The sequence below is a fragment of the Grammomys surdaster genome, unplaced genomic scaffold, assembly GCF_004785775.1.
Source record: "Grammomys surdaster isolate TR1022 unplaced genomic scaffold, NIH_TR_1.0 125630, whole genome shotgun sequence".
NCBI lineage: Eukaryota > Metazoa > Chordata > Mammalia > Rodentia > Muridae > Grammomys > Grammomys surdaster.
Genome location: NW_021620469.1, coordinates 29824 through 41900, shown reverse-complemented (window position 1 = coordinate 41900; position 12077 = coordinate 29824). Strand labels below are relative to the sequence as shown.

The 12077-nt window shown below is 37.6% G+C and overlaps 1 protein-coding gene across 1 annotated transcript in view; it reads left to right on the top strand.

The window, feature by feature from the left end:
• Positions 1-12077, top strand: part of Zmym2 (zinc finger MYM-type containing 2) — a 69956-nt gene that overhangs the window by 50591 nt on the left and 7288 nt on the right. Inside the window, exons 16-21 of the mRNA XM_028787391.1 lie at positions 848-1020; positions 1749-1920; positions 4149-4274; positions 5770-5864; positions 7347-7515; positions 8169-8320. Of these exons, the coding sequence (XP_028643224.1) occupies positions 848-1020; positions 1749-1920; positions 4149-4274; positions 5770-5864; positions 7347-7515; positions 8169-8320 (887 nt within the window). The remainder of the gene's footprint in view (positions 1-847; positions 1021-1748; positions 1921-4148; positions 4275-5769; positions 5865-7346; positions 7516-8168; positions 8321-12077) is intronic.

The window sequence follows — 12077 nt, the reverse complement described above, 5'->3', positions numbered from 1 at the left end:
TCAAAGGTCTACAGTATAACTTGTTTAAAACCACACAAATCCTATAACCCCCCCCCCAACCCCCTCAGTGATAGCTACAGTTGCATGTTTCCTGTTGAGAAAATGGTTTCTTTGTGGTCTATAACAATGATAGTTTTGTTTCCTTCTGTTCAGAAAGATACTGAATAATTTAGGTTCTTATTTCACGTTTGCAGCATTAACTATTTCTGCTTTTCATTTCCTTTTGATTTTTTTCTTTTGGGATTTTGTCTTGCTGTATAGCTCAAGTTTTCCTTGAATTTAATCCTTTTGAGTGCTGGGATTACAGGAATGGACTATTATGCAGCTTAATGTTTGCTGCATTTTAATAGTTTAAGTAAATAGACTGAAGGGAATTGTCAGGACAGTGTGCTGGATATAGAAGTGTATTTTTAAAGGATACATTTTCATTTTTTAAAGAAGTGTTAAGTAGTGTTTGTTCTAAGTTAGAATAGGTGTTGCAGAAAGCTTTTGAAGTTTGTTAAATCTTATAGAAAGTAGACATTTCTTTTAAATGAGTACAAAGTTATTTTCCTTTGTTTTTATAAGTTGCCAGTTAATTTTGTTAATATTAATACAATTAATATTGTTTTTTGAAATCAGTTAACCAAAGAAACAAAAAGCCATGTGAAAAATAAAGTCATGCTTGGTGGTTGTATGCTTTTAATTGCTCTCCTAGGAAAGCAGAAGCAGGGGCATCTATTAATTTAAGGCCAGCTTGGCCACAAAACAAGTTTAAAAACCAAAAAAGGCTATTATGTTGGCTTATACATGTAATCTGAGGATGTAGAAGACTGAGGCAGGAGGATTGCCATGAGGTTAAGGCCAGCCTTTATGACGTGTTTTCTTAAAACCACATGTTGTTCTTTCCTGTCTTGTTTTTCAGATGAGAATTGGAAGACAGAGTATGTCCCAGTGCCTATTCCTGTACCTGTGTATGTCCCTGTACCTATGCACATGTACAGCCAGAATATTCCTGTTCCTACCACAGTTCCTGTTCCTGTGCGTGCGCTTTTACTCTTTCAGTCTAAGCTTCTGCAGGCTGTTTGGGAAACTTGTTTGTAGTTACTAGTCTGGTGATGCTGGCAGAGCTGTACTGATTACAGTTGCTGTGACAAAGTTGGTTTAATGGGAGGAGGATTTTCATTTTGGTTCATGGTTATGAACTTCAAAAGAGGTTCTACCTTCTAATGGTTCCACAGCCTTTCAGAACAGCACCAGCAGCTGGGGACCAAATAAATGTTCAAATACACGAGCCTATGAGGTGCTGTTGACATTTGTACCCAGTAGAAGCCATCTGTCCTGCTTTTCCATGGTTAGACTTTGTCAGCTTCCTGTTATCATGTTGATGCTTTTTAAGCTGAGCAGATGGGTGATATCTGCTGTGTCAATACTGTATTTTATATTTGAGTTTATTTTTGGAAGGAACTTTTTTCAAGCCATAAAGTTTAGAATTGAAACACAGAATAGAGGTTCTTAAAATATTCACTTAATCACAAATCACCTGTAATGTTTAGATTTGTGTTTGAGCTTGACTTATTTTTCCCAATTTTATTTTTAAAGTATTTGTGTTCTGGGATTTTCTTGTCATGGTAGACTTCTTAGTTTTGATATTTAGTCTTGCTAAAGGCTTTTTTCAATAATGTATTTATATAATAGTAGGTCATACATTTCATTTGGGAAAATAGCTTGTATTGTTTAGTATACCTAACAGTAAATGCTTTGGTTAGGTGCCCATTCCTGTGTTTCTGCCTGCTCCATTGGACAGCAATGAGAAGATTCCTGCCACAGTTGAGGATCTCAAAAGCAAAGTTTCTTCAGATTCTCTTGATACAGAATTGCTTACAATGACAGATATGATGACTGAAGAGGAGGGGAAAACAGAGGCATCCAACATCAATAGTGAGCTACACTACTCAGTTTGTCAATAAGAGGTTTGGGGGATGGGTTATATGTATTGTCATTATTACAATACTTAAAGGCATATCCTGTAGCAATACTTAATAAGACATTAGGAGAAAGCATTATAGCAGAAATATTATATATTAAGAAATAACACATTTTGGCTCAGCGGTTAAGAGTACTAGTTGCTCTTGCAGAAGACCTAGGTTTGGCTCCCAGCACCTACATGTTTATATATTCCTTTAATTCCAGTTCCGGAGGTTCCAATGCCCTCTTCTGGCCTTCACAGGCATAAGATGTGCAAGTACTGCATGGATATACATACATATACAACTCCTGTACACATAAAGCAACAAAAAATTTTTTTTATAAAGAGAAATATACACTCCACCTTGATCTAATGTTAACCTTGATCTCTAGTGGAATAATTGGTTTTATTTTGAGATGGAGACTTAGTATGTATCCTGGGCAATGATAAACTCTTGGCCTCAAGAGGTCTTCCAGCCTCATCTTCTGAAGTAGATAAGATTACTTTTACCTACCATCACATCTACTTGTGTTCTCCAAAAATCAAAAGTCTTTTTAAATATTTATTTATGTGTTGGAGAGTTGCACATGTGTATGCCTGGTACTTGTGGAGCTCAGAAGATATCCTTATATCTGTTGGAAGTGGAGTTACAGATGATTGTGAGCCAACCTGTAAGGGCTGGAGACTGAACTTGGGTCCTTTGCAAGAGCAGATATTGCTCCTAATTTACTCACTCCCTGGTTTTTTTGATTTTTTTTTTAATAGTAATAAGATTTGATATTTGTTTTGTGATAAATATTTCCAGTAATACTTTAAATTATATTTGATTAGTATAAAGAATAGTTTATCCAAACCAGAATTTATCCTACTTTCTGTTAGGACACAGTTGCTACATAGTGGTGTCGTGATTTAATATGAGCGTTTTGTTGGGCGACTCTGTCCTTGTGAACATTTATTCCTACCCCCAGCCTTCTGGTAATATTTAGAATCCATTTTTAGTCCTGAACTGCCTGTTTGCCTTTATACTAGAAGACAATTGTAGTTGCTTTGCAGTATTCTCAGAGGTTGTAAAATGAAGTGGATTTTAATTAGTGGTATGGTGTTTTTGTGTTTTTTTTGTTGTTATTTTCGTTTGTTTGTTTGTTTGTTTTTGAGATAGTGTTTCTGTGTGTAGCTTTGGTTATCCTGGAACTAGTGCTGTAGACTAGGCTGGCCTCAAATTTACAGAGATCCTTTTGTCTCTACTTCTCAAGTACTGGGATTAGAGGCATGTGCCCCACCACCCAGCTTGGTGTTTGTTTTTAATTAAAAATAAAATATAGACATCCACTTGGTTCTTGTGCTCAGGTTTTGGAGGGTGAGTTCTAGTTATGTCTAGTACATAACAAAACAATGCCCCATGGGAGGAAGAATGAGAAACCACGTCATGAATCCTTCATAGAAAAGTTAAGTTGTTTTGTGAACACCTTTGTTTCCTAATTGAATATATTTGTCTTATTTTTCTGTCTGGAGACCTATTGTCACTCTGAAGTATACATTGGATAGAATGCATTAGTAACTGTACAGCAAAAAGGTTAAGCAAACAAATACAGTAGTTATTAACAAGCATATAATATGTGGAAACTTGGTCAAAATTCAGAAATACTGTTTGAAAATTGTAGTTATTTACCTCCACAAGTTTATTTCTGATAAAGAATTGATTTTATGAATATTGACTTGGGGAAATGGCCACCTCAGTGAAGTGCCTGCCACACAGGCATGAGAACCTGAATTGGGATCCTCAGAACCTACTTCAGAGATCAGGCGTAACCCTAGTGTGAATGGACAGGGTAGAGGAAGGAGGGAAAGTGGATCCAGTCAACAAAGAAAACCACAGGACATCAGCCTCCAGTTGCCACATGCATTCTTGTCTAAGTGGAAGTACTTACGTCACACTGGCAAATAATATGTATGTGTGTTTCTCTCTTTCTCTTTCGCGCACACACAAATATTCTAACATAGGAATTGTTTTATTGTTATATTAACTTTTGAAAAGGGATAGCCAGAATGTATAGGATTGAGAGTTTCCAATTATAGTTATAAATTTTATAGTAGCTTACATATTAATATTGGTATATACTTTTTCCTTTTGGAGATTAAGTACAGATACTGTTGAGTTTTTTAAAATTTGATCTCTAATGATACTACTGCTTGGTTACAGGTGTAATTATTGAGACAGACATAATTGGCTCAGATCTTACAAAGAACTCTGACCCAGATACACAATCCAACATGCCCGATGTACCATATGAACCAGATTTGGACATTGAAATAGATTTCCCCAGAGGTACTTAAATATTACTTTATCTTAATTAAGTCAAGTTACATATTATATTTAAGGTAATTGATCAACAGTGTTTGTATCATTACCTCTTGTCCTCATAATTATTTCTTTTTTCCATGTGTCCTTTGCAGTGGAGGATGCTGGGGATGTGCTTTTCCACGTAGCTGCATTCTTCTTTCTTTGTTTTTTATTTTCCCAAATAAAACTGAATTAATTACAGGAACTTTAGAAACCAGAGAAGAATACAATACTTGTATTTTTTCAAGAGGCATTGATAGTATTGGGGTAGAGGTAGGGATCATGATAGGGTTTTGCTCTATATAGTCCATGCTGGCCCCCAACTCCAAGCATTCCTCTCAGCCTCTCATGCTGGGATCATAGGTGTGTGTCAGATGTCTAGTTTGGTGGGCATTTTTCTTAATGTTCTTGAAAGTTAAATTCACATTTAAAGGAAAAGAGTATATTTACTTTTTTTTTTTTTTTAAAGACATATGACTGGGGCAGGAGAGATGGCTAAGATAGTTAAGAATCCTGACTGTTCTTCCAGAGTTCATTTCCCAGCAACCACATGGTGGCTCACAGCCATCTGTAATAGGATCTGATGCCCTCTTCTGGTGTGCATGAAGACAGTTACAGTGTACTCATATAAATAAAATAAATAAATATTTAAAAAAAAAAGACATAGTCTCAACTGCTTCTTGCTGTTTAGTGCAGATTAAGTGTAGAAGTGTTCCATCTGGATATCTTTGCATGCTCCTGCAGTCCCAGCACTTGAAGACGGAGGCTGAGTTGGAGTTGTTACTGGCAGCTACTATCACCTTGTGAGGTCAATCTGACTTAATAAAAAAAGACAAGTGTTTCAAAGTCTCCTGTGTTAGTACATATCTGTAGTTCTGCTACTAAGGTAGGAGGATTGTCAGCTGCAGACCCTGTAGTCCCAGGCCACAAGCAGACAGAGAGGAATGTGTTCCTTTTCTCATTTTCCCCTAATTTATGAATTCCTATTGAATGAAATTTCAAGCATTCAATGAAAAAAGCTTAATAGATTAAACTAGATTGGCACTTTAGATCTTCTAACTAAATTTTTAGTTGTTTCCTTTTTCTTTCTTTTCTTTCTTTCTTTCTTTTTTTTTTTTGGTTTTTTGAGACAGGGTTTCTCTGTGTAGCCCTGGCTGTCCTGGAACTCACTCTGTAGACCAGGCTGGCCTCGAACTCAGAAATCCACCTGCTTCTTCCTCCCAAGTGCTGGGATTAAAGGCATGCACCACCACTGACCACTTTTCTGTTATCATACAGTTCTGACCTTTTTCTGTTATCATACAGTTCTATATTTCTGTGTTTATACTTGTTATACATGGTGGTTTTTAGTAGTATGAATATGAGTCTCCTTGTGCCTAGACTAGCTGAAACCTATCCTCATGTCTGAATGATCCTTCATGCTTATGTAACATACGCTTGATTTGTTATATTTGAAATAAAATATTTTCTGATTTGTCAGCTGCGGAGGAGCTTGATATGGAAAATGAGTTTTTATTACCACCTGTTTTTGGAGAAGAGTATGAGGAGCAGCCCAGACCACGATCTAAAAAAAAGGTACAGACTTTGTTAGTGCTTTTATGTCTTTTATTCATTTAATATCTCTGTAGCATGGCAGAGAAAGATGCTTTGGTGATTTCTTGTACCTGACAATATGGGAAGATAGATGTTAAAATTAATTTTAATACAAGGTCAAAATAGAAAATAGTTGATTTAAAAAGGAAATTCAACTCTGACAATAACAGAGACTGTTCTCTGAGTGAGCATGGTGGCATGTATCTGTAACCACTGCATTTGTCTCAAAGGAAAGGAGAAGGGCGGAAGGAATCAATGATTTTCAGTAGATTAAATTTTTTATCTGTTTTGATGAGGTTAATTAATGAAGAGAGGTATAGTTTATTCTTAAGCATTCCAACACAAAGAGAAAGACATTTTGGGGACTAGGGATGTAGTTCAGTTGGTAGAATGCTTGCCTACAGTATAGGAGCCCCTGGATGTGATGATAACATGCCTGTTAATTCTAGCAAGAGAGGTTAGAGGATCAGTGGTTCAAGGCCAGCCTGAAATAAACGTTATACTGTTTTACATGAGACACACACACCCCCTCTAAAATAACAACAAAAGAAGAAGAAAAATCCAGGTATGTACTAGACAGTTTGATCATTCAGACATACAGAATCTAAATTTGTTTAGTATTCTATCAATAACTTTCTGTTTCACATAAGACAAGATCAAAAGACACTAAGAAAATGGCTTTCATTTGTCTCAGGAAAGAAAACGGAAAATAAAGGAGTGTCTGCAGTATGATGAAGGTGATAAATGTTAGAGCAGAGTGAGTTGGAGACTACCTGGGCTAAATCATGATACCCTTTTCCAAAACAGACAGACAGCCTTACCACCAAACATTAAAAGAAGGGACTGGGGTTGTGACTGAGTGGCAGTGTGACTGCCTACCGTGAATGGTGCTGGGCTTGGCCTGCAGCACTAACAGGAAAACAGGAGGACATTTCTTTTTTCCTCTTTGTTATTTTGTTATTTTAAGACAAGGTTTCTCCGTGTAGTCCTGGCTGTCCTGGAACTTGTTCTGAATACCAGGCTGGTCTGTTAAACTCAGATATCTACCTACCTCTGCCTCCTGAGGTAGGATTAAGGTTGTGTGCCACCACTGCTAAGAGTAAGTTTCTTAAATGTTGAAGTTATTAGAAAGTTCTTCAGTCTCAAAGTGACATTTAGAATCCCATTTTTATTTTATACTTTGTATTCTTTATTTTATACTTCTAATTTTTATTAAAATTTTATATATTTTATTATATAAAAGTGATTTGTGATACAAACATATTCATAGAGTTAGATTTCAAGGAACAGTATAGATGACTATCATTAGCTCTCAGAGTACCAGCCAATTTTAACACAATTTTTTAAAAGTTGCTTTTGTTTAAAGATGACTTTTAAGTTGCTTTTGTTTAAAGATTACTTGCATAGATGTCATGAAATAATGTAGTCTCAAAGAAAGGATTTACAGTGTTATTTTATTACCAGGGAACCAAGAGAAAGGCTGTATCAGGATACCAGTCTCATGATGATAGTTCTGACAATTCAGAATGCAGCTTTCCTTTCAAGTATACATACGGTGTAAATGCATGGAAACATTGGGTCAAAACTAGGCAACTCGATGAAGATCTTCTGGTATTAGATGAGCTGAAGTCCTGTAAGTGTTTTGATTTTGTTATCCTAAGTTCTGTTTAAAAATCTGTTTCTGTACTTAAGTACCTTAAATATTTTTCTTTTAATTTCTTAATTTTTTCCCCACATTACATAATATGCATGAGTGTTTTGACTACATGCCTGGGGTCTACCAAGCCCAGAAGAGGATGTTGGATTTCCTGGAACTGAAGTTACAGAAAGTTGTGAGCTGCCTTGTGGGTGCTGAGAATCAACCTGGGTCCTATGGAAGAGTAGTCTTGACTTAACGTTTGAGTCGTCTCTCCAACCTCATGATTCAGTTTTAATTTATATCTGTGTGTGCATGTTTATGAATGTATTCTCTCCCCCCTTCCTCTCCCTCCCTCCCTCCCTCTCTCTCTTCACTTCCCTTCCTCCCTCTCCCTCCCTTTCTCTCTCTTCCCCCTCCCTCCCTCCTTCCCTCTCTCTCTCTTCCCCTTTCTCCCGCCCTCTCTCTCCCTCTCTCTCTGTGTGTGTGTGAGACTGAGAGACAGAGCGTGAGAGAGAGCGAGAGAGAGTCTGTGTGCCAGTGGAAGCCAAAAGAGGACACCATAGTTAAAGCTGGAATCAAAGGCAGTTATGAACTGTGCAGCATAAGTGTAGAGCCATAAGTTACTAATTATTTTTATTTCTTTTTAGCTAAATCAGTAAAGTTAAAAGAAGATCTACTCTCTCATACCACAGCTGAGCTCAACTATGGATTAGCCCATTTTGTCAATGAGATCCGGCGACCAAATGGAGAGAATTATGCACCTGACAGCATCTATTATCTCTGCCTTGGTATACAGGAGGTAAGCTTTCAGATATGATGTTACTAAGAAAAGGTGTGGTAGAGTTTTGTTTGCTGGAACTTTTAAAAAGTTTTTTGTTTAATTTATGTGTGTGTATGTATGTGTACAAATGTGTTTTTTTTTTTTTTTTTTTGGTGCCCACAGAGGCCAGAAGACAGTGTCAGATACCTTGGAGATAGTGTGTTTCTAGGTGTTTGTGAGCTGTCTGATGTGAGTGCTGACATCTGAATTCTTATCCTTATGGTTGAAGGTGCTCTTGGGTAGATATCTCTCCAATCTCAGTTTTCTGAGATTTCTATTGGCTAACTAGGAAAACTAGAATATAATCTCTTTGGAAATACTTAGGGTACATAAGGGATTTTTCTAAGGTATTCTGTGCTTTTCTGTAACACAGTACACACATTCCTTACACCTTCAAGTTCTTTAGGACAAAAGCAATTAAGTCAAGTGCTCCCTTCCCCTCCTTTTAACAGGATTTTACTGTGTAGTGATAGCTAACCCGAGACTCACAGAAATCCACCTGCCTCTGCCTCTCACATGCTGCAATTAGCATGTGCACCACCACACTTGGCCTCATGCATTTTTTGTGAGGAGTCTTAACAGCATCGTGTATTTGGGGACGACATCCCTTTTTAGTAGTTGCAAGTAAATGAATTCATGGACTAGCTACAGAGTTTCCTTTAGAGTTGCTGATGTTTTTATTTAAGTATAGGACATAAGTATAAGTATATATACTTAACCCACACTAGCAATGCTAAGTAAAATGCTGGACTTGTTTCTTGTTTCATCGGTCTAGTTAAAGAGACATTACTTTTGACCATGCAGATGTTAAGATCAACTATTTTTCTGTATGAATCAGAACACTAGGGTTGGGTGAGAAAGGGAGAGAAAATTTTAGACTTGTTATTTTTTACCCAGTGGTATATTTTGTTGTGTTTTAGAGTTGTATATAAAATTTTATTTAAAAGGACCTCCTGCTAAACACATCCTAAAATTGAGCTTCTAGGTTTTTTGGTTACATGATTGGTTAGTGTTGAGGGTTTGTTTTTTGTTGTTTTAATGATACTTTCATTCTTGAAGAATCTCATAGTGTACTCTGATAGATGCTCCCTCCTTCTACTCCTTTAGGATGCACTTCCAGCTCCCTACTCACTCTGTGTTTAAGGAGACATTGATTGGCCTTTTGAGACTGGCTGTCATGTAACAAAATGGTGGTTTCTTTGTCCCAGTTTTATCTTATCCATCCAATTTTTCATCCCTTTTTCAAATACTTTAAGCTATGTAAGCTGCCACTGCTTACACGTAGATACAATTCGTTTGTGTGTATTCACCTTACATGGTATTCATCTTAAATATTCTATACCTACTAGTTTTCTTTGGTTGTTTCCTCCTAATCTTTCTGCATATATGATCATGTTACTTATCTGTCTCTTTCTTTTTCTTTTTTCTGCATTGTTTTTTTTTAAAGAATTATTTCTTTATTTTTTATGTTTACCAGTACACTGTAGCTGTCTTCAGACATACCAGAAGAGGTTATCAGATCCCATGACAGATGATTGTGAGCCACCATGTGGTTGCTGGGAATTGAACTCAGGACCTTTGGAAGAGCAGCCAGTGCTCTTAAACACTGAGCCATCTCTCCAGCCCTCTGCATTGTTTTAAATAACACGTTCCTTTTTTCCCCCAGTACACTGTAGAGTAAAAGTGGTGAGAGAAGAAATCTTGGAAGGGAAGTCTTCAGTCTTTTACTGTTGTGTGTGATGTTACCACCTTTTTTGTTAATTGAACTTCCTGTTACTTCCTGGAGATCCAATGCCAGTAGCAGTCAGAGACAGCCCCCCACTTCAGTTGTTAGGGTATCCACATGAAGACCAAGCTGCACATCTGCTACAAATGTATAGGTGGCCTAGATCCAGCCCCTGCATGCTCTTTGGTTGGTGGTTCAGTCTCTGTGAACCCCCCTGGCCCCATGTTGGTTTCCTTGACCCCTCCCGTTGACTCAATTCTATCCCCTCGAGTCTTTCATAAGACTCACAAGCTCCACCTGATGTTTGACTGTGGGTCTTTTTCCATCTGTTGCTAGGTGAAGGCTCTCAGGAGACAGTTATGATAGGCTCTTGTCTGCAAGCATAGCCGCGTGTCATTAATAGTGTCAGGGGCTAGATCTTTTAGATGGAATGGGTCTCAAGTTGGGCCAGTCATTGTGTTCCTTCAATCTCCATCTTCATCCCTGTGTGTTTTGTAGGCAGGACAGATTTTGGATTAAAGGTTTTGTGGGTGGGTTGATGTCCTTCTCCCTCCACTGGAAGTCCTATTGGCTATAGGAGATGGCCACTCAGTCTCCATATCCCCTGTTATACAATTTCTTAAATAAATAGCTAGTTTAAATATACCAGTTAGAAAGTTCTGTTCTTTTGTTGAGGAAGGACTTTACTATATAGTTCTGGCTGGTCTGTAACTTGTGTAGACCTCAAATTTAGAGGAATCCTCTGTCCCTGCCTAATGGAAGTTCCAGCCGTTGCTGGCTTTCTGTGTGGGTGCTAGGAATTTGAATTCAGGTCCTTAGGCTGGTAGGATGGCTCTTGTCCTCTGAGCTGTTGCTTCAGCTTCCCTAAATAGTAACTTGACATTATCCGAGAATTTCTTTTAGGATTTTATAGGTAAGAATGTAGTAAAGATTTTTTTTTTAAGCTGCGAACAGTATTTATTAAATTTAAGAGGCAGTGAGACTAATGGTCTGTGTAGTTAATTTAAATTCTATACAAATGAGTTTTCAGTAAGTATAAAATACATCCAACCAACTTTATTTGTGAGCCTCTTAAGATTACATTTATATAGACTATAAGTAAATTTATAATATTTATGACATGAACTTGAGTTTTTCCAATCCTTCATTTTAATTTTTTTCTGTTTACATTGGCACGAGCTTTGGAAATTAACATATTCCTGTTGATAAATTACATTTGCTGACTTCTAGTAGTTGATTTTCTATGTACCTATGCTAAATGTTAACTGTTATTGGTTTGTTCTGATAAGGAGAGATGAGTTAAATAGTAGCTTATCTAAGATACACAGCTTATGTTTAAGTCTGGGTCAGATGACAGACCAGCATAGTACTTGGGAGGCTGAGGCAGGTAGACTCATGAGTGTGAAGTCAGCCTGGGCTACATGGTGAGTTTATGGGCTTGCCTGGGCTACGTAGCCCTGTCTCAAAGTAATCAAGTAGAATCTGAGCAGTTTGACTTTAAAAATCTTTATTAACCAGGAATAGTCTTGCATGCCAACATACGTGAGGCAGGAGGGTTGTGAGTTTGAAGTTGGTGTGGGCAGTGAAGGAGAACAGCAAGGATGCTACAGTAATAAGCTTCACTCAAGTATTTGGAATATTTATACCAAGGAGTATTGGTAGCACGGTTTTGGAACAAATTAATTTTACCCCAGTATCTCAGGGAAAGGTATAACAATGGGCTGAGGAGATGGCTCAGTTGATAAATGACTTGTAGAACAAGCATGAGGACCAGAATGTGGATCTCTAGCACCTTATAAAAAGCCAGCTGTCGTGCTGTCTGCTCGTCATCCCAGTGTGGGAAGGTGGAGACAGGAGGCTCCTTTGGCTTCCTGGCCAAGCAGCAGTCTACCTGAACCAAGTGAGCTCCCTGTTTAGTAAGGGACCCTGTCTCACAAAAACATAGAGAACCTCTGGTTTCTATACACACACACACACACACACACACACACACACACACACACACACACA